We start from the raw sequence: 27,242 nt of genomic DNA on the forward strand, positions 1-27,242 counted from the left end.
GCCTGCACGCCCCGCCCCAGTAACGGTGCCGAGACCAGCTCGGCTCTCCGATTGGCTGAGCTTGGCCCCGCCCTCGATCTCATTGGCCGGCTCCGGGAGGTCCGGGCGAACCCTAACTCCCGCCCTAGTGACAGCAGCAAGGCACGCCCTTTGCACTTCTTATTGGAAGAAGTTCTACAGTCCCCGCCGGCCTCTACTCTCTATTGGCTAAAATTCTCCGCAACGCCCCTCCGCTCTACCCCGGTCCAATTGGTCGTGCCTTCTCTCAAGAGTTTGTGTTTGGTTACTGGTTCCGTCTTAATCCCGCCCATCAATTCCACTTTAGGGTTCGGCTACCCGGGGAGGAGCTCGCTCTGTGGCCACGCCTCGGGGGTGCTGGTCACGCCTCCAAGTTTCACCAGCCCCTCCTCCTCATTCCTGGCTTCTCGGGATAGGCTGTTCCTATTGGCTACAGGCCCCATCGGTCGATAGAAAGCGGGCGGTGATTGGCAAGGGGGTGGGCTCTGCTTCCCGGCGGGGTCTTGCGGAGTTGGCGGAGGCTCCTCAGGGGACTAGGGGACCGATCTGCGTAGAAGCGGGTGGCGGGGAAGAGAGGGGAGGAGACCTCTGAGTGGGAAGCGGAGCCGGGGGCCTGGGACCCGTCGCGTCAGAGCCAGGTAAAGGCTCCCTCCCTCTCCCCTTTTTCCTTCCCTGCCGCCGGGCTGGAGCCCCGACTGAACAAACCCAGTTCGGGGCGGGAAGGAGAGAGCGCGGATGCTGCTGGCGGAATCCCTCAGACCCCCTCCCCCCGACCTGCTCCAAATCTCCCCGCACAGCCCATAATACTTCTCCGGACTGCATCTCTCCGCCCTTCCCGCACAGCCCGGACGCTGCTTTGGCTCCGTGCCGCCGCGCAGCCCGCACCCAGGCCCCTCTCCAGGTCCTGTGCACACGGGCAGCCTTGGTCCACTTTTGGGCAGCCGTCGTAGGCATCGCCCGTCACCACCGGCTGCCCTCTTCCCCTGTCTCCACGCCCTGGCGGACGGCGGGTTACAGTCCTGGACCCAGAAGGATGGGTGTTCCGCTCTGCTTCCGGGGCTCTTCCCGGTCCCGGCCCCCGACTCGCCCCGAAGGGCTCCCCTGCACGCTCTCGGTTCCCAGACCCATATCTGGCTCTCCAGAGTTGCTAACATCCTTGTGCTCCATGTAACATCGCGGCCCACGGTAGTCTCTTAGCTCCCCCTCACCCCTAGGTAATGCTCCCTTGCCCTCTCCCGCCCCCACAGCGTGTGCAGAGTCTCAGTTATCCCCGGCTCCGGTGCAGCCCCGGGACCCCACCTCGCAGCCCCTCCCCGCTTCCTGCCCGCCTGCGCTCCAGGCCGCCTCGGCTCCCTCTTCCTCCCTGGGCGCTGCCGTTCCTTGGGCGCGGGAAGTGGAAGACACAGCGGGAGCCCCCTTCTCCCGGCGTGGAGAGGGAAAGGGGCGACCGAGGCGGAGGGTCGCGCCTGCGGCACGCCGGGGAGCCAGACCCCGGCTCTGCGCTCCCGCCCGCTTCCCTCCAGGGCCTGGGCCGGGCGGGATCTCTTAGGGCACCTTCTGGTACGGGAGTCGGGACCGCGACCCTCACAGACCTTCCTTTCCTCCGCCCCCAGCCTGGGATTGGGTGCGGTATCTGGAATCTCTAGGCTTGGATGACAAAAAATATAGGGGATGGCATTTAGAGTGACTCCCGTCCCTGGCTTGGGGGAGGCGATGGCTGCCTTCCGCCCCCCGCCCCCTGGTTTTCCCGACTCCGACCCTCGCCTGTAACCCATTTCCTGCTTCTGCCGACCACATTGTTTTCCTGGATGTGTCCCGTGCCGAGCAGGCTTTTTCCTGCAGATCTCCTGCCCCCAACCCCCCAACATTTGGCTGCCAAGAGAAGCTAGTAACCAAAAACAAAACAACTGGGAGGAGGGGCGGGAGGGGAAGAAAAGTTGTGCCCGGGTGGCTTGTCCCTCCCCGGCTTTGATCCCCTTTGATGTCCAGGGAGTTGCCCCAGCCGGGGGTCAGGGGCCGCGTCGGAGTCAGGGCCCGGAGGGCTCCCTCCGGCTGGCCGCTGCCCAGCGCTGGCAGGGCTCGGGAGGCCGCCGAGGTGCCGCAGTCCCCGCCCGGAGCCCCGCGTTCCCGCCGCAGTCCCCACCCGAAGCCCGCGCAGGCGGCTGCTCCAAAGTGTTTTCTTTCAGCCTTAAAACAAAATCCGGAGGGAGCTTCCTTCCTCTCCACCTCGCCGCGCCGGGCTCTGCCGGCCCAGCGGCGTTTGGCCGAGATGAATGGGCCCAGGCCGGGCTCAGGACGATGTCCCCTACCCCACCCTTGTCGCGATTAGGATCTGCGCTGGAGCTGATCGCCCCCTCCCCTTTTCCTTGCATTTACAGGCAAGTGAACCGGAGCAAACGACTTCCGATCCAGTCCGCGCTGCTGCGGCTCCCGTTTGGGATTTGATTTGCAGCATCTTCGAGCCTGTGCAACAAAAAACCGCGAAGCACGCCCAGCCCTCCCCCGGCACCCCGATACGCACCCACTCCCTCCCGGGGACACAGCTGGGCGCGTCCACACCCGGCACCCCCACACCATGTTGTGCGGAAGGACTTCCACTCCCCGCCTGTGTCGTTGATGTCAGACCCCAGGCCAGCCTCCGGGCGCTGCAGTTCTCCCGGCTAATGCTGAGGCTGCGGCTCCGGCTCTAGCACGGGAACCAGCCGCCGCCGCGCCCGGCCCCAGCGCCCACCGTCTGCATGTGCCCGCCGTAGCCGCCTGCCCAGCCCGCAGCCCGCGCTCCCCGGAGCGCTGGAGACCACCGCGGGGGGCCCCTTCTGCCCGCGGGAGAAGCAGCCTTGGAGGTATTGATTTTGGTGGTTGGATTTTTCCCGTGGATCTATCAATTCACAATTCGAATTTGGAAGAAAGAAGGAAAACATGACGTCTCCAGCCAAATTCAAAAAGGATAAGGAGATCATAGCAGAGTACGATACTCAGGTCAAAGGTAAGGGCTTTGAAAAATAGCATAATGCATATGCTCTGTGGACCATTGAGGCTTGTATTTCCACCCTGATTTGCAGGATGTTCGTTTCTTTGGGTGGAGCAGGTAGGGGCAGGCTGACCCCAGAGCTGGTTTCATAGGTGAGCCTGAGCCTCGGAGGGATGGGCAGTGCCAGGGACCACATGCTTGGGAAAGGAAATTTCGTAATGGGCTTTAGGGTCGTCTCAGTAGGGCTCGCCATTATTTTGGCAGCCCTTTCCCCAAGGCTGGATAGGGTGGGGGGAGGGGCAGGAGGCTCTTGGAGAGAGAAAGAGCCTCTGGGTGTCTGGGTCAGGTTTCCTTGAAGGACAACTGAAATCTGACAGGTGTTTGGGAATTTATTTCAGAGGTCGAAGAGGAGTCCAGGCAGAGAAAGGCAACCTTGAGAACGTGTACCATTTGGAGAGCCCTGAGGGAGGGTTTTTTTTTTTCCTGATGCACTATGTATCAAAACATGACATTTGCTACGGCATTGCACACAGAAAGTCTGTGGCCACCTTGGGTGCACCGTGTACCTGCCTGGTCTCTGGTCGTTCTGCATTCTCTGGGAGATCGGAGAACGGAAAGAATAAGGTCACTCACAGCCCGTCTCTGCCCTCACCTAAACCTGAATGGAGTTAAAATGTTAAGGTTGCTGGGTGGTGCTGATTCTGGAGAATGGGAAGACATAATTGTTTAACCCTTCTGGGTTTTCGCCCTCTGCTCCAGAATGCATGCTTTTAAAGGCCCACTTCCCTTCTTGCAGAAATGCAAAGGGTAAAGCAAAATGTGGACCTGGAGAAACCAAGTGACCTGTCTACACATCTAGTTGACTGCTTGACCTGGCGTGGGAATCAGAACCCCTTCCCAGATAGCCTTTTTTTTAACCATTGATTCCCACAGGAGGGGTTCCCGCCTGTTCAAGAGCCCCAGCATGTGTTTGTGCGAGGCACTGTCCCTTCCTGGCCAGTCACTGGGAAGAGCCATGTAGCTCTAGCCCATTGAGACCTCAGCTGGGGAGTGGGAGAGGTGGGTGGCCTTGAATGTTACACCACATGGTTGGAGCTCTGGGTTTTCCTTTGTTTCAGAGTGCAGAGCGAGGGGCCCCTCCTTCTTTCCCTGCACCAATGTAAGGAGACCTTTCCTGTCATAGAGGACTTGGGAAGGGCCATGTCTCCCTTCTGAGATTGTCTGGGTGGGGGTAGGGATAGAGCCTGAAATGGGCAGCTGCCTTATCTCTTGGAAGATTGGAAGGTGGTTCGAAGTCCCCATTGTTGCCTGTAGGATCTTTTTAATGTCATCAGCATGGTCAATGCTGGAGGTGCCCTGAGGGACCTTCTGTCCACTTGGCTGCAAATACTGGTGGGCTTATTACAGAGATGGAGGGGTTGACTGATGGATAGCTTCAGTTGAACTGGGATTGGGAGAGGTGTGGTTGTGAGTTATAATTGAGGTCTCGGCCTCTAGTCAGTGTTCATAAGCTGGGCCTGTTTTTGTAAACAATAAGCCACTGGCCTCTGTGTCCTGTCCAAACGCACTGCATTCTGCTCCTGGAATCCCCCCTGCAGTTTTAACCAGATATGTCATTCTTTTTTTTGTACATATCCTATTCTTAACTGTTGCCATAGGGAGCGTTAATAACTTTGACTTTCCCAGATTCTCTCTAGAAGCACACTGTTTGACTAAGGTGCAAAGTGATTTTACAGGCTTATTTTTTGGAAGGTTCAGGGCTGATAGGTGTTAATAGAACCGTATCTGCTGATTTCTTATTGGTGAGGGATTTCTCCTGAGTGTCTCAAAATTAAACCCTTCGTGTATTTACAAACATTGCTCATTGAGATGATGTAATGCGGTTGGCTATTTGGGGTTGCTCTTCAACCTGAACACGACGGGGCTGTTTTGCTTTGCTCAGATATTTTTCATTGACACTATTCAAGACCATAGAATTTTATAGGTGGCCAAGCACGATGTCTTACTCAGAGAAGGTGCCCGCTGAATGCTTATGAAACTGATTTGAATGGTGTAGTCCCTCATTTTACAGCTGAGGAGAGTACAGAGAAATGAAGAGGCTGTCCAAGGTCACACAGCTAGGTGGTGGTAGATTTGAAACTAGAAGCAGGTTACTGACTCCCAATTCTCTATTCTATTCTATTTGTATTTACTATGAAACATTGTCTGACTGGAGTAGGAAAAAAAAAATCACTAAGAAGCCAAAATCTGTCAATGAATAATAGTAACAATAATGATAATAACAGGTTCCATTTTGGGTGCTCATTATGTTCCAGCCTGTCCCAAGTGCTTTATATGAATTGTCTCGTTTAATCCCCACATCAGCCCAGGGGGTGGATGTAATTTCACCCTCCATTCACCACATGGAGAAACTGAGGTTTCCCCTGGTCACAGAGCCACATCAAGGCAGCTTGACTCCATTCCTTTAACTATCAACTACTGATTGAGTGCCTTCTATGTGACCTGGGGGCTGGCAGTGTAGCAGTGAACAAGACGCAGTCCCCTCCCTCACGGAGCTTACATCCTAGAACCCATGCTCTCCGGGGAAGAGCACAGAACTTGGAGACAAACGGTTCTGGGTTGGCTCTGCTACCCCACTATGTGGAAGCCTTCGTCAGAATTATTATGAATTTCAGCTTTTTATGTATTATATGGGACTCATAGTGCTGCCAGCTTTATTTCTCTTACAGATGCCAAGATAAAAAAGAAAATTGTGGGACTGGCCTGTTGGCGTAGTGGTTAAGTTCATGTGCTCTGCTTCCATGGCCTGGGGTTCGTGGGTTTGGATCCTGGGTGCAGATCCACACACTCGCTCATCAAGCCATGCTGTGGCAGTGTCCCACATATAAAATGGAGGAAAATTGGCACAGATGTTAGCTCAGTGACAATCTTCCTTGTGCAAAAAGAGGAAGATTGGCAGTGATGTTAGCTCAGGGCCAATCTTCCTCACCAAAAAAAAAAAAGGGGGGGGGAGAAAAAGAAAGAAAGAAAAAGAAAATTGCTATTTTGGCCTAATGGTTAAGAGTGCATGTTTTTGAGTCAAAAGGATCCAGGTTTAAATCTCAGTTCTGCCACTTGCTTGCCTGGCACCTTAAGTAAGTTACTTGACTTGTTTAAGCCTCAGTTTCCTAACCTGGAAAATAGGCAAAATAATATGCATTTCCTAAGGAAGTTTTGAGGATTCAGTGAGCTAGTATATAAAAATCATTTAGCATAGCGTCTGGCACTTGTAAGCGCTCAATAATGGTATGGTCTACTCCTCTGTTCCTGAGCCTGCCTTCCTCGTTGCTGAGTTAGGCTGACCGTTAAGGCTGCAGTTGTCTATTTATGTCTAAAATGCTAGCTGTTAACTGATGGGAAACAAGTCTAGGAATGAAGCTGGAGTGTTAGTTTAAGTTCCTCCAGTACTAGCAAAAGGTATCTTGGATCAGACACTGAAAACCTCTTTTCCCTTTCTGTAACACCAGCCGGTAACTGTCTAATCAGTGACCACTGCTGCCCTGTATGCCTCTGACCAGAGTCCTGGGTCCTTCTGTTTGGTCAGAATGATTTGAGTCGATCACGTGGGCTCTAAATGGACTTTGTGGGACCCTGCCCATTCTGTGGTTTTTGCCTCCCTTTACGCCACCTGCTCACGTGTGCCCTGAAGGACTTCTGGGGCCGCAGCCCCCGCCCTACCCCAGTATGGTTTCTGAGGGGCGCGCCTCCTTAGTCAGCCTGCCTTCTAGCCACCTTCTTAAAAACCGTCATTGTTTCTGGTTTGTGGGTGTTCAGATTCTTTTGAAAGTTCATGCCTCTCAGTGTCTGACTCGAAAGCAATAATATTCTTAGTACTTTTACATAGTTCTTTCTTATTTACAAAGCACTTTTATTTACATTAATCTCTGGAAATTCTTGACAGCCCTGTTCCAATTCCCGGTCATAAGTTGAGGCCTTTTGGCCTCTAGCCTAGTAGCTTCTTTTGGGATTGGAGCAGCCAAAGGTGGGAAGGTGCGAGTATGGCTGCCAGGGGCGAGAAGCTGGGCGGCGTCTGGGTGGATTCACATTGCTTACGCGTCCCAGTTGTCCGGTCCTTGTTCAAGGCCCTTTTTCCTTTACCCTCTCCATACCTAGAGTTTTTGTAGTCCCACAGAAAGCTTGAGATTGACAGTTAATGCAAATATTCAGGGAGGAATCCTCTGGAACAGAGTGGCACTGTGTGCTGAGCAGTCAAATTCTCTTTCTTGAGAACATTAGGGGTCTTGTCTTTTTTTTTTTCCTGTCTTAGAAGAACAGTGTGTGTGCACCACAGAGTCGAGAAGTGAAATTTTGTAATTTCCATCTGGAGCATTTTGATAGAAAAGGCTCAGGCCTTTGCCTGGATCAGTTTAACCCTTTCAGGACCCTTTGCGAGCAGGAGATGATATTTAAAACTCAAGACACACTGTGTGTGCACACGCACTTGGGAATGCGGATTGCTGGTATTTGAACAAGCTTGTTCCCCGGGAGGTCTGAGCATTTCTTCTCTCATGCCAACAAAGGTCTGCTCTGGAGCTTCTTTCCTCCCAGCCCCCATTCCCCAGGGGAGCTTTAAATATAATCAGTTTGTGAAAAGCTGCAGTAAAACATCTAGTTGGAATCCCCAACCAGATGCTATCATCTTCCTGCGAGATGATTGAAGGCTCCTCTTCCCTTGCTCAGGGAAAGTAGGACTCTGCAGTAGGGTGAACTCCTGGAAGAAAATGAAGCTCTTGGAAAAATTCAAGTACTCTATGTTTCAGAGTTGAGAAACCCTGGAGGAAGGTGGTAGGCAAGGAGCCAGGGATGCTGTGTGTGTGTGCAGAGCAGCAATGTTTAGAAACAGTGTTTGTCAGGAGCCCTTAGCTTTTCCAGTTTCAGACTTTCTCTTGGAGAAGGAGAACAGAAATTTCCTTTGGAGAAGCCCATCTGGTAGTTATGGCCACATCGTCATGCATCACAAAAGTAGAAAGCCTGGACAAGCCCTGACCATTTCTCTGCTGTGAAGTTTGCCGAGTCTGACCTGGCCATGATATGTAGGGTCTACACCCTTTTAAAATCAGCAGGCGCCCAGCCACTGTTCACTCCAGACAAATGTGGGCCGCCCAGTGACACCTGTAGAGCTATCCTTCCAGAAGAATGGTTTTCTTCTTGGGAATAGCGCTTCCCTTCCATCCTAGACCTCCAAGGGCTTTGTTAGGAAAGTATTATGTCATGTTGCAGAGAAAAAGAAGTTGATCTGTAGATTTCTACTGGTAATACAATTCAAGTGAACAGTTTTAACCTGGTGTCAGCTATAGAATTGGCCTTTTGGGGTATCTGGGAAAGTTACCTCAGAAGTTGTTTGTTTTAAATATAAACAATGAGAGCCCTTAAAAATGACAAAATAACGCCTTTACTGATTTTACGGTAATATGTAGGAACTCTCTCTCTCGTTCTTTAATTGTGGTAAAATACATATAACATAAAATTTACCATCATAAGTGTCTTAAGTGTATGGTTAGTGGCATTTAGTGCATTCGGCCTTGTGCGCCATCACCACATCCATCTCCAGAACCTCTTCATCTCACAAAGTTGAAATTCTGTACCCATTGAGCAAGCTGCTCCCCTCCCCCCTGCATTTCTGTTTGACTGCTTTGGGTACCTCACGTAAGTGGAATCCTGCAGTATTTGCCTTTTTGTGTCTGGCTTATTTCTCTTCGTGTAATATCTTCAGGGTTCATTCATGTTGTAGCATGTGTCAGAATTTCCTTTCTTTTTAAGGCCATTGTATGTATACGCCAGGTTTTGTTTATCTATTTATGCGTCCACGGACACTTGGATTGCTTCTGCCTCTTGGCTACTGCAGATAATGTTGGTGTGAACATAGATGTATCCTTACTTTTATTTTTTATTTTTTGAGGAACATTGGCCCTGAGCTAACGTCCGTGCCCATCTTCCTTTACTTTATATGTGGGATGCCTGCCACAGCATGACTTGATAAGTGATGTGTAGGTCTGTACCTAGAATCCCAACTGGCAGATCCTGGGCCGCCAAAGGGAACATGTGAACCTAACTGCTGCCACTGGGCCAGCCCCACTTTATCCCTGTTCCTCTACATTAAAGTTTTATAAGCCTGTACGTATGTTTCTGTAGAATCACCTGCCCTGATAAATTTTTTTAGAGTTATGATTTTAATATATGCATTCATATTTTCATATTATGGATATATTTATGTTTATAATATAAGCAATATATATTAATAACAATTTTATACTTTTTAATAATGACGTGAATTACTAAACTCTTGTCGTATTTTTAGCAGCTTTATTGAAGTTTAATTGACATGTAATATACCCCACCTATTTAAGGTACACATTTGATAAGTTTTGACGTATGTTATACCCCATGAAACCATCATAACCATCACTGCCAAAAGTTTCTTCATTATGATATGTTAATAAATGAGTAATATAATAACCACATTATAGAAATCACATTAGCTTAAAAATAAATAAGTAAATACCCAGTATTAGCCAGTTTTTAAAAAGTAATAAATAAATTATGATTCAAGCCTCCCAAGTTGGTTCGTGGAAATTTTATTTCACCGTGATGAATGAAGACAGACAGCCTTCCTGGGAAGCTGGGTTAGTGGTTGTGCCTCAGCCACTACTCTGTGTTTAGGAAGGAGGGTACAGGATCCGGGGAGAAAGAAAAGAAGAAAATCTTGGACGTGTTAGGAGCTGACGAATGACAGTATCTGTTTTCCTAAAGACCTGGCTGGAACTGGTCCCTAGGGCCTCCCCCTCTTCTGAAGGGGTCACAAGTGAGCAGATGCCAAGGGGAGGGGCCGGGGGCTCCCCTGGGAGATGTGCTCAGAATGTTAGGAGTATGGCTTCTTTCCTCTGATGATTGATTCCCTCTTGCTTGCTGAATAGAGACCAGCTTTCCAGGTGAACATTAACTCAGTCCTCAGTGTTGGTCTCAATTTTGTCACTTCAGCCGTATTTCTCGTTTCACTTTAAGCGGACTGGAGGCCTTTCTGGACTATTTGTGTACACTCTTGGCTAACATTTTGCTGTTTGTTTGGGGCTTATCATGTGTGAGGCATTCTGCTAGAAACTTTAACCCAGATGATTTCCTAATCCTCACACCAACTCTAGGAGGAATATTTTTCTATTATCCCATTTTGCTGATGAAAAAGGGAGGTGTAGGGGATTTGGTGACTTCCCCGGGGCTGCGGCTGGCAAATGATGGGACCGGACTTCGAAGCTGGGTGGCCGCCGAGCCCGAGTTCGGAGTGCCGCTCGTGGAATGCCCTTCCTCGCTGCCCAACCCCACGCCTCCACCCGCTGCCCTCCCGGCCTCCGCTGAGCCCAGCTTTCCTGGGCTGCCTTCCTCGTCCGCCCTGACCTTCTCTAGTTCCCTCGCCCGGTGCTGTGGCGTTGATCTTGTACTGCCCTGTTTTAAACGTTTGTCTTTCAGTCTTCTTTCTCCTGCTAGACTTGTGGTAGGAATGGACCTTCTGAGGCTGTGCAGTGCAGTGCAGAGAACATGGGCTTTGGCCCGGGCCCTCAGTGAGCATCTTGTCAGCGTTACCTCCTTGCTCTGTGGCCTCGCTCAGGTCACTCAACTGCTCTTCCAAGCTTCCTCTTCTGTGACATAGAGATAACGAGACCTGCCTGGCTGGTTTATTGTGAATGTGTGTGAAGTACTAGCTCCGTGTGTGGCAAATATTGAGTGCTCCATAAGTAGCTCTTATTATGGGGGTCCCTTCAGATAGGAAATATGTCTGAACAGGATTATAGGCTAAATGTGACTCTTAGTAAATATTTATTGACTATAATGATGAATGCATCAATGAATGACCTGGCTACTGCAAATAATTTTTTAGAAATAGTTTCTTAATTTTGATCTTGACGGGATATCTTGCACTATTCCACCAAAGTGATTTTTTTAAAAAACCAAACATTATCCTGCTAAGGTCATAGCATAAAAGACTGTTTACATCCATCACTTCTCACTTACCCTGTTCACATTTTATACCACCACAAAGCTGAACTGCCTCTTGTTTCACTTACCCTGTTCACATTGTATACCACCACAAAGCTGAACTGCCTCTTGTTTCCTTACCGTATTACGTTATTTCATGCTTCCTTCTTTATACATGCCGTACCCTCTTTTTGGAATGGGTCCTTTTCCTTGAACCTGGAAAACTTACTCATCCTTTAAAACCCAGCTCAGATGCCGCTACCTCCAGGAAGTCTTCCCTGCTTGTACCTGCTGTCTGCACAGTGACTCTGTGCAGTATCCCAGGCAGGATGCCTCAGTCTCTCCCCTTGCTTTGTGCACAGGGTTAATTAGCGTACCCTCAGCGTCTCCTCACAGTGTCCTTGTGCTGACTTGTATTATTGCAATCATCATATTATATCGCAGTCTCTTTGTTTACAACTCGCTGAGCACCTTGGGGACAGAACTGTCTTTTGTTCATTTCCGTGTGTCCAGCTTCTGGCACGTAGTAAGCACTAAAATGCTTGTAAATTAGATGTGAACGTTTTCCAAGTTGAAGTTGGGTGTGACAGTGCCATGATGCCATGTTCTGCATTTCCCCCCTACTCCAGGAACGAGGCTTCGCCTTGTGTTAATGTTATTTGAAATTCCAAGTAGGTCAAGCATTGTGAATATTATTATTACACAGGGACAGGTACACACTATGCTGCACGTGTAGGCTCCCCACTGGGGTGAGTTTTCTTTTGACTGCTCCCACTGCCCTCTTTAGAACCACAGCCCGAGAGCTATACTCGAGTGACCACATTTGTTCAATCATGTCTCTTTCCTTGGAAACCAAGAAAAATATTAACTCTGAAATTCCAAATAGTTTAAAACAAAAGTAAGGTTTTCTGTAATTGAAGCGAAACACGTTCTGTATTTGTCCAGGGTTTATTGATCGTTTTAAACAGATATTCAAAGTCTAAAGTTAAGAAAGTTTAGATCTGTTTTGACCAGCAGGTAAAACAGTTGACTTGGAAAAGGAAGTGTTGTGCCCCGTTTTTGTGGCCTGGGTTTGAGAGAGCCGCTGCCTCCTTAGAAGCAGCTGCATGATCTCCGGTAAATGGGGAGGAAAGTTCCAAAGGGACAAACAGGAAAACTCTCCCTTCTGGTTTTTCAAGTCATTTGGTGTTAAGGAACCTTGACTTTATTTATACATTGTGAGTGAATGGTTCTGAACTTGAAATATATATTCGTGAGGAAGGAAAAACAGCTGGGAGGTGCACCCCCCATCTCTGTGGGTATTTTAGGATGCCATCTGTTAGGGAGAAGGCAGAGCCTTTTTTTCCCTAACCTTTTCTTCTAAAAATGCCCTAATCAGTGGGCAAGTGACCCGAAAGGCATTGTGAAAGTTGAGACCTTGACTTTGCTGTCTGAGCCTAGATTCTGCATTTCAAATCACAGCATCATGGGCAGGGTCTGAGTGCTCTCCCTGGAGGAGGTGACCTCGCCAGCCATGGGAGGCTGGGTGGCCGGGGCTCCACAGGAAGACAAAGCACAGAAAACAAAGGGATCCAAGAGTATGAGCTGGCCAAGACATGCCATGGCCATGAGCTTTAAGAAGTGCATCCTGTTTCTGAAGAGTTGGCAGCAATTTCTCCAAACATTGAAACCCCATAGAGATATGCTCCCTTTTCCCGCTAGTGTTTTCTCGTGTTTATTTGTTTATGTATTTATTGGGGGGTTGTCTTGGCCCAGATCTGGTCAGGTGAGTAAGCTGCTCTTTGGTGACACATCTTGACAGAGACTCCTGTTTTGGAGCAGTATTCTTTTGGGCCATAATGAATTGGACTACAGGCGTTCACACAGTCACATGGTACCAAGGGAAAGAGTGCTGGATTTGGAGGCAGAAAGCTAGGCTTCTAGTTTGGCTTTGCCACTTACCACTCTGATTTGGGGGGGTAACTCACCTGAGGTCCTAAAATCTGTAATTTCCTCATCTGTGAAATGAGGACAACAGTTCTTGGTCCTGGCTAATAATGATGATGATGTCGGCTAGCATTTATCAAGTGCTTCTTAGGTGTAAGCTCTGTTTGACGTGCTTTATGTATATTAACTCATGAATCTCCCACCAGCCCTATGAGGTAACTACTATTATTATCCCCATTTTACAAATGAGGCACAGGGAAGTCAAGTAACTTACTCCAGAGCACACAGCTAGTAAATGATGAAGGCAGAGTATGAAGCTAGGCCCACTTAACTCTGTTGTGAGGCTCAAATGAAAGAATTCATTTGAAAGGCCTTTGAAATGATGCAGTGCTGTACACCTTTAGTCGATTGTTCTCATTTCCTAGTATCCTGATGCAAAAAGGAGCTAAGGCAGTCTTCTAAATGTCCTCCTGGTGCACACCTGCGTGACTTGCCCGTACCTTGGTTTTCTCATCTCGGAAGTTAGGAGTTACATTAGACAATTTCTAAGGTCCTCCAGCTTTCATGGTTCATGCTTCTTGCTTATTTAAGATATTAAAGATGACAATTTTGCACCTATTAAGCAGGCACGCTTGTAAGTACTAAAACCTTTATGTTCTCTGAATGACCACACTCTTCCCAGTCCCAGGGCTTGCCACGTCTGCATGGCTGCTGCACACATACGGAGGGTGGACCCCAGGTAGTGGCACAGTGGCAGCTGGCCTGGAGAGCAGTTGAAGTGATACTTGGCTAGGTGTCACCGTCTGATAGGAAGATGTACGTCACAGTTGGAGAAATCGGGGGAGGGATGGTTGCTTGATGGGCCTACAGGTGGACTTGTGACTGGTCAACTAGGGACAATAAGTCCTTTAATCAGGATAAATATATTAAACCTTGGACTTCCAGTAAGCTCAGAGACTTACAGAGTGAGAAAATTCTCTGCTGTTACTGGTGTGTATGGTTTTCCTTGTCCATGTTGGTGGCCAGAGATAGAACTTGTGTAACTCTTAGTATTACAGACGTTTATGTTGTTATATGCAGTACTTGAATTTAAAAGAAAAAGGAGGTTGGGTGATCGTCTTTAATTAAAATTAAAGAAATAAGGAAGTGGGAGACTTTTAATCTCTGACATCTGGGCTGGGACAAACTTGGGAGGAGGTGGTGTGGCTGTGGGACTGGAGTGGGTCAATCTAGACATCCGGGCTGTGGGGAAGTGACTCAGGTTCTCCCAGGACATGGGGGCCTCTTGCCTCTTGTACCCCTCTTCTTACGAAAGGCCCTCTGTCAGCTAAGGGATTTCTTTGTGGATTCTGATGAGGTATGCTGTAATATGGAGCTGACGTATTTTCACGTTTCTGTTTGTTTTCTTTCCACCTAATGAATAGGCACGTAACAGTCTGTTTTAAAATGAGTACTATTAATAATAATGACAGCTCGTATTTTTATCATGACAGCATTTAAAAAATATCATTCCTAGGGAGGGAGGGGGATTTAGGGTAATGTCGGACAATTCCTTCCACCTTTGGGATTCTCAGCTGGAAAGATGGATTACTAGTTTGTTGCTTCATCATTTTTGGGGCATATGGCCAAAAAATGGTTATCATAAAGTGAGTTGCTGCGTAGAGTTTACGTGCTGATTATTGTTTTGAGGGAAGGACAGAAACCAGAGAATGTATACCAGAGGTCCTTTCCACTCATCTCTCCTACTCCTGGTTTCAGGTTTCACCTTTAATAGGCTTTGTGTTTTAAATGTTGTGGTTGGAGTCAATTGTCCTGTATCTTTTGATCTCTCTTATTTATTTAGTGATTTGTGGTGATGTAAGTTATCTCAACTCTTTGCTGTTAGCAATTTTACTTAATCAATTAATTATTTTTTTTGCTGAGCAAGATTCACCCTGAGCTAACATCTACTGCCTATCTTCTTCTTTTTATATGTGAGCCACCACCACAGCATGGCCACTGACAGACAAATGGTGTATGTCTGTGCCTGGGAACCAAACCGGGCCACCAACGTGGAGCACGCTGAATTTAACCACTAGGCCACCAGGGCTGGCCCCCTGTTGTTAGCAATTTTAAACAAAACATCAAAGCATTTTGGGTAGATGATATCTGTTGCTTTGATTAATGAGGTTCTTGATCTGGATATTTTAAGGCCAGTAACAACACAGTTTTAAAACACCTAGTAGTCCTTAAAACTACAGTACTGCTGCCACTGCCAAAGCCTGAAACCCATCTGTGCCAGTTGTTTCTTTCTAGGAGTAACGTGTGTGTGAGCTTTCTTTTGCTCATCAGGCCAGGGAGCAGGACAGTGAGTCCAGAAATACTAGCTCTTCTGGATTCAGCAGCGAGAAGAGTTAATCATTATCTAGGCAGAAAGAGAAAGCTCCCGAGTTTTTAGCTTTCTGCTGCCTTGGATCTCCTCCTTGTTCCTCCTAGAGGAACTGGCGCTCGTGGCACACTCACATGCTTACAAAGCTGAATGTAAAACGATCTCATGTTTCTGGGAGCTGGAATTACTTGGGAGGGGTAGCCGTGTTATGCAGGCTCAGTGGGCATGATGTGAAAGCAGGGCTATTTGGCCAGTGGAGATTGCAGATAACAGCGTGATATGTAATTGAGTAAGAATTTGAAAAATTATCCGATAACATTAGGAGCAGCAAAGCACCCGCTTGTGCTGTTTTTTTTTTTTTTTTTTTTTTTAATGCTTGAAAACTATTTGGAGGAGGAGTAAGGAGCTAGCATTGTTTCCAGGGCGTGGGAACCCCCTCCCCACCCCATGAGCCAAATATGTTTGCCCAGGCGGAGTGTGAGGTTTCTGAGAGATCTTGACGGATCATTTAGTGCATTCTTCTGCCCCCAGGCATCTCTTCAGTCTAGTCATTTCAGGAAAAGGGCTGTCAGTTAACCTTTAAAATCTTTTCCAGAAGAGTACGCCACAGCCTACCTTCCTGTCCTGTTCCAGTGACCCAAACTTGTAAATGGTCAATTCCTTCATTTGCAGAGCTTGAAACAGGATAAAAAAGGAGGCCTGGTGTCTTTGCTGCCACCGCCCCACTCTGTATACAGACCTTTGCTTCGTTTGGGTTCTCAGCAGCTCAGTGAAGGAGGAGGTAGTTGATGACACTTTCCAGGCGTTGGCTCCTGGCTGCTGGGGTGTTCTGCTTCCCAGTCCCCTGCCACCCTCACTTCCACCAGTGTCGGGACACTTTGTATTGAATAAGAAAATTATGAGCTAATTTCAACCCAGCACCCATTTATTTAACACCTACTGTGTGCTTGGTGTTCTGCTAGGTTGTGGGCATACAGAGATAGATAACATGGTTTTGGCTTTCAAGGAGCTTCAGCCTATTAAAAGGAATGGGCGGATGACACCAGCACTGTGATAGGACCACAGCAGGGGCATGTGGAAGGCCCAGGGGATGAGAGAATAGTCTGACAGTAGTAATGTGAATGAGACTGGTTGAGGAGGAAGACGGGGATTGCTGCCTAGTATTTATGGAGCACTTGGCCATCTGTGAAGTAAGTGCCTTTCCACACTTTATCTCATTTAATCTGAGAAGCGTACTACAATAGGGCAGGGTGATTTCAGGCCTTTTTGTTTTATGTTGAAATATTTTATTTTGAGATAATTATACATTCACATGCAATTGTGAGAAATAATACAGAGATGGCACATATGCTTTACTTAGTTTCCCTTAATGGTTAACATCTTGCAAAACTATAGTACGATATTACCAGTTCTGTAACTACAGGGATCCCTCATGCTGACCTTTTATAGTCCTGTCGTTCCCTTCACTCCTTCACTCCCACCTCCCTTAGTCCTTAGTCCCTAACTCCTGAAACCGCTAATCTGTTCTCCATGTCTATAATCTTGTCATTGCAAGAATATTTTATAAATGGAATCATATAGTATGTAGCCTTTTAGGATTGGCTTTTTTTCACTCGGTGTAGTTCTCTGGCTGTTCATCCAGGTGTATCACGAGTTCATTCCTTTTTATTATGGAGTAGTGTTCCATGGGGTGGATACACCACAGTTTCTTCGCCATTTACCCATTAAAGGACAGCTGGGTTGTTTCCAGTTTTGGCTGTTATGAATAAAGCTGCTATAAATATTCATGTACAGATTTTTGTATGAACAAGTATTTTTTAAAAAGTGGAAGTAATTTTTTTTAATGGAAAGATTGTGGATTAGAAGTTGGAAAAATCTAGGTTTTGCTTTTCACTAGGAAGCGATATATATGTGTTCCTGAACTGATCGTTTGCCTTCTTGAATCTTGATTTCTTTATCAATAAAATGGCATAATATATGTTCTGCTTACATCCCAGGGTTGTTGTATAGATAAACTGAGATAATATACAGTAACAAATGTTATAAATGATAATAAGATCTAAACATATATAAGTGGGACAGGATGCTACTTCACTGTGTTCTGTCCTTTAAGATCTGGCAGAATATGAGCTGGAACCTTACCTGGGGTAGTTCTTGAATTGCACTCTAGGTATAGCTCATTTAGGTTGTTTTTCTTATTTTTGACGCATGTTTCTTAAATATTCTGGTTACTTATTCTTTGTTGGTGATATGGGTTATGTATACCTTCTCCCAGAGTTGGCTTTTCTTTTCACTTTTTATTGGATTCTTTGATGTATAAGAAATTAAAATTTTTTTTTTATTGTGGTCAGGTTGGCTTATAACATTGTAAATTTCAGGTGTACATTGTTATATATTGGTTTCTTATATCGACTGCTTCGTGTTCACCATCGATAGTCTGATTTTTATCCATCACCGTACGTATGTGCTCCTTTACCTCTTTTGCCCTCGCCCCACCCACTTCCCCTCTGGTAACCATAATTTGTTCTTCTTATCCATGTGTTTGTTTATTTTCCACATATAAGTGAAATCCTATGGTGTTGGTCTTTCTAGAAATTTTAAATTTTAATATACTCAAATCTATCTGCCCTTTTCTTTGTTGTTTGGAATTATTTTTAAAAACATGCACAACTTTTCCTACCTTGAAATCACAAGGTTATTCTGTATTTTCTTCCAAAGATTTTAAAATTTTGCTTCTCATATATCTGCCTTGAATAAACAAGGAATTTGTTTTTGTGAGTGGTGTGAGGGAGGGATCTAACTTAAATTTTTTTATAAGGTTTAAAAACTACAGTTTTAGCAAATTATGTCTTGGAAAGTTTTTCAGAGATAGCCAGGAATCTTCTCTCTTGTCTTGAGTTGGACACAAAGGGTAAGCCATGCAGAAGTGAGGACCTAGCAGCGAAGGAGAATATGTTTGTCAAAGTAAAATAAACACATTATTTTGTGATTGTCGTTGGCTCCAAATGTGTCACCTATGCCATGAATAATTATGTAGGTTCCATGAGAGATTTAGAGCTGTCTGGAGTCTAGTCTCTGTCCTCTACAATCATATAAACCAGTGGAGAAAAACAGCCAACGTATACAAAAAGCAATAAAAAAACCAGTTTAACCCACAGCAATATGAGAAATGACATCAGCCATTGGATCACTGAAAATGAGTGGTGTTGATAAGAACTTGAGGAATCCAGAGATGGAAGAGGTGTGGGCCAGAATGAATAAGACCTTGACTTAGGGAGTAGGATTTGGCTAACTGGAGAGTAGGAGGAAAGAACAGAGGCAGTGTGTGCTTCCCCCACTGGTGTTCCCACAGCCCCCACCGTGCTCCCCACTCCTGCATCATTTCCTACATCGTAATACAATGATGGTTTTATCCACTCTCACCCCGAGCCCAGGCCCTTCCCCCAGATACACGCTCCCTACCAGAAAGACGCTTGTGAGTTCTTTGAGGGCGGGCAGCTTTTCATTTCAACATTCCCAGCATTCAGCACCAGTTTGCATGTGGTAGGCACCCAGTAAATGTTTGCTGAGTGAATGAGTATCCCCTGGCTGGAGCAGAGGAGTCAGAGACAGAGGAGTAAGATCAGGCTGCATGGTTTTTGATGATCTTGAAGGTCAGCCAGAGTCTGGCTCTGTGCTGAGGCCGTGGGGAACAATAGAGGCAGTCTAAGTTGAAGAGTGGTTCAATGACGTCGTGTTTCAGAGAGACTCCCTGGTTGCTCTGGGCTGGGAAGGAGGCTTGCTCCTGCCCACACTGTGTACACTAGTCTGTGCTGGGCCTGCGGTGGGTGCTGCGAATATGCTGCTTCATGTGACCGATTCTTAGAGCCGCCACGCAGGGAAGTGCAGTTCTCCATTTACTGAACTAGAAACTTGTGCTCAGACAGATGATCCAAGGTGACAGGTGACCTGTGGTGGAGTGGTGACAGAGGCCCGGGTCTGTTGACTCCAAAGCCTGCTTGTTCTTTTACCCTCGGTACCATGTGTAACAGGAGATGTTACAAAGATGGGAAAATGAGCTGCAGAGATGGGTGTGGGGGCCAGGGGTGAGGGGAGAGTCAGAAATGCCTGAGGTTTCTAGCTTGGGAGTCAGGGAGAGTGATGGTGGCAATGGCAGAAATAAACATGGGGAAGTCAGGAGGAGACGCTGCGCTGGATGAGAGAATGGGCGTTACTTTAGACACCCTGACTTTCAGGTGACATTTCCATTCAAGCAGGAATTTCATCGGGCAAGTGACAGTGCCCTCCCTTCCCCACTCCCATTAAATGTATCATTTTCCTTTCTTCTAAATTGGGAATGTCGCAGAGAAACTGTGAAATAGATGACACCTTGTGTACATGCCAAATACCTGACCTCGTGTGCGGCTTCTTTACATTTCAGTTTGAGAAATGTTCTCCTTTGAAGGGGACTTCATGTTTGTTCGGGAATTGATAGCAGTTTTCCCCTCACACCCTGTAGGGGATGAGCACAGCTAAACAGGAGAGGAAAAACTTGAGTTCTGAGCTGCCCTGCTCTCCTCTGCTAAGCCTCTCTCCTGCTCTGACGTTGGTCGGAGGCCCCTCCTGAGGGTCAGCCCTCAGAAGTTACAGAAAAGGCAAGTTGAGCCCCCCCACCCCCCCACCCCGAGTTCCCATGGTTGACGAAGGGCTGACTAACCAGCGAGTTATTCTAAAAGCATCCCGGGGAGTGTGGGAGAGGCTGAGCTCAGCAAACATGACTGGGTGGTGCTGGTGCTGTTTCGAGGTGTGGAGGCAGGAGTGGCTAATCGCCCTGATTTGAATAATTTTGGGATGGTGAGATGGCTCCTTGATAGAGGGTTTGGAGATTGTGATGTGGGATTTGTTGAGAGAGGGGATCAGCCTAAAGCTATCTATAGGAAAATAGATTTTAGATGTTGGCAGTTGAACTGAATGTATTCCATCATCACCTGCAAAGACTTTGAATTTTTAGTGTTATTTCTATTTTGAGCAGAATGGCCGGTGATTACTTCTCCTCCAATGTGTTGGATCCAAGGAGACGACAGGAATTATCATTCTCCTCCTTTTTTTTTCTTTCTGAGTAACAAAAATTACCCACAGTTGGCTTGGGAATTTTAAGCTGCAATTTGGTGGGAAAAAAACACCTAAGTGGAGGTCAGAAGGCTTGCATACCAGTCCCAGCTCTGACCTTCGCCATTAGCTGTGTGGCCCTGGGTAAATCCCTCACCTCTCTTGGCCTCAGCTGCTTCAAATATAAGATGACCGTGTAGTACCTATACCTGGGGGTTGCTACGCTGATTAAATGAGCTAGTGCTTGTGCATCTGCTTTGTAAAGCACACAGCCCAAGCAAAAATAAATTAAGATTTTATTTGCTGTCCACAGAAGAAGGTGGACAAGCTTGTGTACTTTGTTTTAATGGGACTTGACCTATATAACTTTGACTCCAGGATATTTGCTGGAGTGAGTCACCGGTTGTCTCTGGGCCACACTTGAAATGACATGTTTTGCTATGGTGAACCCCTTTTGCACCGCCCCAAGTTGAGCTTACTCTTACACAACTTGGGCGAGATTTATGCACGCACACATCCTTCCCCCTTAGAAACAAAACAGTGACTTGGGCAGGGTGGACGTCAGGAAGGTGACTTAGCTGGCAAATATGTGATTAATAACATAGGTTTGGCCAAAGTTGTTAGTGTGGGCCTTTGTATATGGATAGGTACACGATGAATAGCAAGTATGCCAAGGAGAGCATGTTGGGGGCCTGCTGGGTTCAGTTCATGCCTGATGCGTACTGTGCCAATGCTCTTGTTGATATTTAAACAAGTAAATTCATACCAGTCACACTATTTGCGCTTATTTAGTTGTACACCTTTCTTGCCTCCTGAATTGTAAGCTCCTTGAAGGCAGAGACTGTCCCTGTTTATCTTTGTTTTTCTGGCATCTAATGTGGTGCTTGGCACATTATAAGCATTTATTGGATTATTGGGTGAATGGATGAATGAAACTCTTTGCACTTTTATTCCGTTAGAGGGATTTTTGTGGAAGGTGTAGCTGTGTGCTTATTTGTGTTGTCATCTGCCAGTTTTATAGATGTCTTCTCAATGTAGACCCTCACTGTGGGGGGAGGCCCATATTTATGCACAGCTGGGTTGTGGCTGCTGCTGTCTCCACCTTCAAGCTGCCTTGGCCTGATGGCACAGTGGTGAGGGCCGACTCAACCCTGTGCCCCGTGGTCTCTGTAATAGGATGTGCCCTCCCTCAGCCCCATCCCCCTGCGCCTTCCTTTCATGGCTGGCAACTCAGTCCTATCTCCAGCAGTCTTTCTCAGACACATGTTGGTCTTCATCGCACTTTTTCCTTGCCTTCTCTTTTCCAGTACTTACTCAGTTATCAGGGGAATCTTTTGAAACCCTTCTTGCTGATGGTGTATTCCTGTTCATGAGTTAAAACCCACACCGAACACCCTTCTCCAACATACCTTAATCGTGGCAGATGAACTTGCAAAGTGCTAGTGACGACCTGCAAGGAGGAAAAGCCCTCTGCAAAGCTCCTGGTGAAATGACAGCATGAAGTGCCAGCGCCGCGAGTGGTGGACGCGCCTCCAAATGCCCCTCAGCCTCCTGTTGATTCACTAAAAGTTTCCGTTTACCTCCCATCTTTCTCAGATGAAGTTCCCTCGTTCTCAGGCACCCGTCTTAAACAAGAAGACAAAACAAACACCCACGCCTGTTTCTGATTTAGCTTTACACCGGCGGAGAGAGTGGGATTTGGAGCTGGAAGCCAACAGGAGAGTCCTTTGACGCTTTGTAGCTGTGTGACTTTGAAAAAGTTTCTAGGCTTTCTGTGCCTCAGTTTCCTCAACCACTGAGAATGTTAACACGTTCTACCAAATAGCCCGTATGCACAGTGTCATGGTGAAGTTTATGTATGTGAAAGACTCTTTGTAGCTAGCAAAGCACCGTATGCATGCCAGTTATTCCTAGTGTTACACCACTTGTCTATATCGTGTTTCATTTGCACGTCCTCGATATTCCAATTACATTGTGGGCTGAGTCGGTTTTCTGCCGTCCTGAGACCTGGAATGCCATAGCATGGCTTTTGTGGTGAAATGTGTTTGAACTTCAAACAGCACATTTACAAATAATCTTATTATGCAACTTACCCTATTGGTAAATTAATTGAGGGCTGTGTCTAGATGGTTAGGTGTTAGGAACTCTATTTTAGACTTCTTTGTGCCTGCCACTGGTGTGGTGCATAGTGCTGAGCATTTAACAGGTGATTGACATACTGTTGTGAGTGGTTTGAAATACCATCTCCTTTATGACCCAGAATCATTCTTATCTGCCAGCAATCTAAGTGTCTTAACTTAATGCTAAACTGACTAATACGTTTTGGAGCTGAGAATGGGAAATTGGAGGACCTTCTTAGAGATCTGTTTTGGTGTTGCAAACTCCAAAGTTGGGTAAATTTGGGTAAAAAAAATCAAATCTGCTTGCAAAAATGTATGAAAGAATGGCATGTCTGCCAGTTCCTTAGCAGGGTGATTCGATCAGGGCTTTTTTTTTTAAAGATGACATTCCATCTCAACTAGCCAAGGGAGCCATTTCCCAACCTCTTATCTTGTCGAGGTGTCTTAGAAAAATATGCCAAGTGTGAGAACCTGTAAGCGTGGAGTTTATTAATCTGCTTTAAAACCAGTTTCCCTTCAAATAAGTGATCTTTAATATCGTTGCACTTTTGTCTACAGGAAACAGCTCAAGTTTGGTCCTGTCCTCGGTAAGCAGTGGAGAGGGAGGAGTGACATTAGGCAGAAGCCAGGTGTTCATAGAGCGAGCGATAGGATAAAACTACGAAGGAAGCTGTCGAACACTCTGCTCAGGAGAGTTTAAAGGAAAGAATAGAATGCTTTTTTCAGGAAAGGGTTGGGGGTGGGGGGCTTCTGAGTGAAGGCAGAAAGCTGGACTGTGGGATCTTCCAGGCCTGCTTCTGTTTTGCAGACTTCCTAAATTTGTGCCGACGCCGTATAGGTGCATTCACACTGTTGAGTGTACTCTTGGTTTGATTTGGTTTCGCTACTCTTGTGTTCCTTTTGTCCTATCTTGCAAGCATATCGCTGTGAATACTTAAATCATTAACAACTCGTTAAAACTCTTTTGGCCATTTTCATGTTGTACCACGCTGAAACCTGGGTGTGGTGGGAACCTGTGCAGGCCTGCTTGGCTGGGCTGCCCCTGAACGCCTGAGCCACTCCTAGCTTTTCGACTCTCAAAAAGCCGCTGAATACACAGACCCATCACTGGATCCTTGAAGAGAAGCGCTGGGTGGCTGCGGGAGACGGGCTAGCCAAGGATGGCTCTCTTCAACCTGAAGGACTCTGCAGCACTTAACGCCTTGACTCTTTTTTTATGCAACATTTTTCTTCCCCCTCTCAGACTGTATTTGTGCTTGTTTTTCTCTTCTTTAAGGATTTCTGTAGCTTCTTTCCTTCAGAGACTCAAAGTAGTTTTAGTTCTCTTATCTCATTTCTTCTCCGTAGGCGCAGGAATTAAGGTGTCGATGGAGGTGAAGTGGTACATCACTTACTGGGCTGTGGAGTCAGTGTTCCACAGGCATTTGCAGTAGGAGTTCTTCTAGTTACTTGCTGCCCAATTTATAGATAGATAGATAGATGTGTACATACACACACACACACACACACACACGTATATACATCTTACCTTAGTCCAAACAGAAAACAGGCGACGGTGTCACAGTTTAATGTCTCCTAAAAGAAAATTTTAAGTATTAGTAATTTTCTGTATTTTAAATATCTTAGTTATGCCTTGTAAGTAAAGAAAGTAAGACAGAAAGGAAAGAAAGACTTTTCTGCTTTTGACTTATTTAACTATTTGTCTCTTGGTAAGCTGATCAGTTGCCACTTGGATTGAGAGAAAGATGTTCAATCAAAATGTTTCTGCTCCATTGGCATGCTTTGTAATGGAAATGAAAGCGACACCATGCTTTTGTCAGTTTCAATGAATAGGTTTCCTTCGGATCGATGCTGGAGTTATGTTATAGGTATCTCAGCCTGTGAATGCTGATGGTTAATTATAGAAATGCCTGATGGAGGCGCTTGATCTCACCTCGGCATCCTGTAGGTGTATTTCCCTGTTGCTGGAGTGTGTGCCCTGTTGGTGTTTCTTGTGAGTGTGAGCGTGATCCAGGACACCGTCTCTAGGGCCTACCAGAGGGCCTTCTCCTGTCTTTAAAGACATTCAGTTCGATTTGTTTAAAAAATATGTATTCATTTATTCATTCTCTCATTCACGTACTCAACGTGTGGCAATACGTGTCCACTATATACCTGGCCCTGTTATCAACAATAAAGAGCAACTCTCTACTTCCCTGGAGCTGTAATAGTAGTGGGAGAAGTATTCCATAAATAAATGAATGGATCAGTTAATAGGGTAACTTAAGGTAGTCGAGTGTTCTGAAGGAAACAGAATTGAGATGATGTACTCAAGAGTGGCTGGCAGGGACCGGGGGAGCTTGCTTAACCTATGTCTGGTCAGGGAAGGCCTCTTGGAGATATCCGAGCTGACTCTGTGATGAGAAGAAGGAGCCAGCCAAGGGAAGATCTGGGCGCAGCGGGAGCAGCAGATGCAAGTTCTGAAGGCACATGGAGCTGTGTATTTGAGGATAGAAAGAAGGTCTGTGTGACCGGAAGGTAGAGAGCAAGTGGGAGGGGGATATGGAGTAAGGTGGAGCTGGCAGGCAGGCAGGCAGGCAGGCAGGGGCAGACCACACAGAGCCTAGAGAGCGCGTTCAGCTCTCTGCATTTGATTTCCAGGGCAGTGGGAAGCTACTGGAGGGCAATAAGCAAGGGAGTAACACATCAGATTTACTTTTTTTTAAGGTCATGCTGCTTGCTGTGTGGAAAATAGATGTTAGTGGGTAAAAAGTGGAAGGAAGGGTACCAGTTACAAGACTTTTGGCAGGAATCAAGTGGAAGATGATGGTGGCTTTGCCGAGGTGCAAGATGGACCAATGCAAGCCTTGTTTTCTCCACCAGGTGAAACCAGAAGGAATGGTCTTCTTAAGATATGCATTTAGAAGGAGTATCTGCAGGAAAGAATGTCTGGAGTCTGTGTGGAGTCCTGATTCCCATTTAAGTAAGATGTATAACACACCTTTCCGAAGGACACTGCTGTCACTTACAGCCCAGGCTCTGTAGGATGACAAGGCAGGCTCGCAGATAAGACCCACAACTCTGCAGGCCCACTAGAACATCTTTGTAAGCCCACTTGAACTTATCTGGGAGAGTTTCAAGCTTTAGTGCTCTATTTGCCGAAGGGTGGGTAGAGAACCAGCCATTGGGTGTGATTTTAGGACTGTGGTCAGGGTCCCCTGTGAGGAGATAGGCTGAGGACCTCTCTTCCACTCTTTGCTTTATCTGTTTGAGGTGGTCTCTTCCCTACCTGACTCAAAAGTGCTGTTTGTTTATTTATACTTTAGTGTGAGACTGCATTTGTTTCCTATCGGAGGCTCAGATGAGGGTCTGAGACTGCTCGATGCCACTTTAAGAAAGGAGAGCGTCTTAGGGGAAATGACCGTGTGCATGGGCTAGACTAGAAGGTTGAAGCACCTGCAGTTAAACGTAATTCACCATTTTGCTTAGCCTTGGACTCTTGTCCTCTCAGAGAATTAGTTTCCTGATTTTTAACAGGAAGCAGTGGGATTAGATCATCTCAGTCCCTTTTAGCCGATTCTCCCAGCTGAGTAGGTTTGTAGCGAACTGCCCAGGCTCCCGTGTTTTTCCCCCTTTTGTCCTTCCCGCAGGAGATCCTGCGTTTTCTGTCCTTTTCCTCTCCCAGAAAGAGCTCTCTGTGGCATCGTGTAAAATGCCAACTTGCTAATTTGCCCAGGAAGGGAAGAGTCCAGTTTCAGACTGGGCTCTGCATTCTGGTCAGGCAGCTGTGCTCGGTGCCTGTGCTCCCGTGTTGGGGTGCTGATCTGTTTGGAATCTGGAGGCCCTCCGTGCCCGTAGTAAGTTACATTTACGTAGTAAAGAGGTGGGCAAGCAGATCGCCGAGCAGCAGGAAGAAGACTTAGGTTAGGGTTTCCAGAGGAAAGATTTTTGAACCTTCGGCAGTTAAATAGAAGAGAATTCCCTCCTTAAGATCAGCAGGAAGTATACAGCAAGGGAGGTTCCAGGTGTTGTGGAACAAACATAATTACAGTTGCCTCATATTTGTGTGACATTTTGTGCTTTTTGAAATGAGTTCATATGTGTGATCTCATATGACCTTAAAAATCCTTCGAGGTAAGCAGGGCAGAAACTATGAACCCCACTGAACAGATGGGAAAAGTGAAGCATTAGGTAGGCTAAGAGATTTGTCCAAGTTAATAAGGGCAGAATCAGAATTAGAATGCAAATTTTTTTTCTTTTAAAAACAACTTTATTGAGCTGTAATTTATATACTATAAAATGCACCCATTTTAAATTTATGGTTCGGTGCATTTTGACAAAAGTACACCTGTGTAACCACAATCATAATTAATATATTGAACACTTCTATCACCCCAAAAAGTTCCCTTATGCTCCTTTGCGTTAATTAATCTCTCCACACCGCCCAGGATCTTTTGATGCCTAATCCAATGCTCTTTTCACTATCCCACACTCTGATTTGACAGCCTTTTCAGCTATGTTCTTCTGGGAGAATACTGGCTGGCAGCCCGCCAGCCTCCTGCACTGAGTTATGAGAGTGAATGGGAAGCTGGTCTGTGGGTTCCTCCGTTGTTGGTTCCTTCCTTCCCTCTTTTACCAGCTCCAGGCTATAGAAAGATAATGTGGATTCTCCTTCCCAGGAGAGCTTGAAGAACAGGATCCCCACTCACCTGTCTGTGCTGGCTTCCCGGTAGTCCTGGGGGCGGGTGCCAGCCGTGATGGGGTG

General features: G+C 46.7%; 1 protein-coding gene across 13 annotated transcripts in view; it reads left to right on the forward strand.

The window, feature by feature from the left end:
• The first annotated feature begins 466 nt into the window (after window positions 1–466).
• The window catches only part of SRGAP2 (SLIT-ROBO Rho GTPase activating protein 2), a 236,803-nt gene continuing 210,027 nt past the window's right edge, over window positions 467–27,242 (forward strand). For 11 of the 13 annotated variants that reach the window (XM_070266562.1, XM_023640436.2, XM_070266553.1 and 8 more), the window contains exons 1-2: window positions 488–656; window positions 2,397–3,004. In XM_070266562.1, coding sequence (XP_070122663.1) covers window positions 2,938–3,004 — 67 coding nt within the window. In that variant the 5' untranslated portion in view covers window positions 488–656; window positions 2,397–2,937. Of the gene's footprint in view, window positions 657–2,396; window positions 3,005–27,242 lie in introns of all 13 variants that reach the window. The other 2 variants (XM_023640439.2, XM_023640440.2) reach the window with 2 other exon arrangements.

This window comes from Equus caballus, chromosome 5, assembly GCF_041296265.1.
Source record: "Equus caballus isolate H_3958 breed thoroughbred chromosome 5, TB-T2T, whole genome shotgun sequence".
NCBI classification, from domain to species: Eukaryota; Metazoa; Chordata; class Mammalia; order Perissodactyla; family Equidae; genus Equus; species Equus caballus.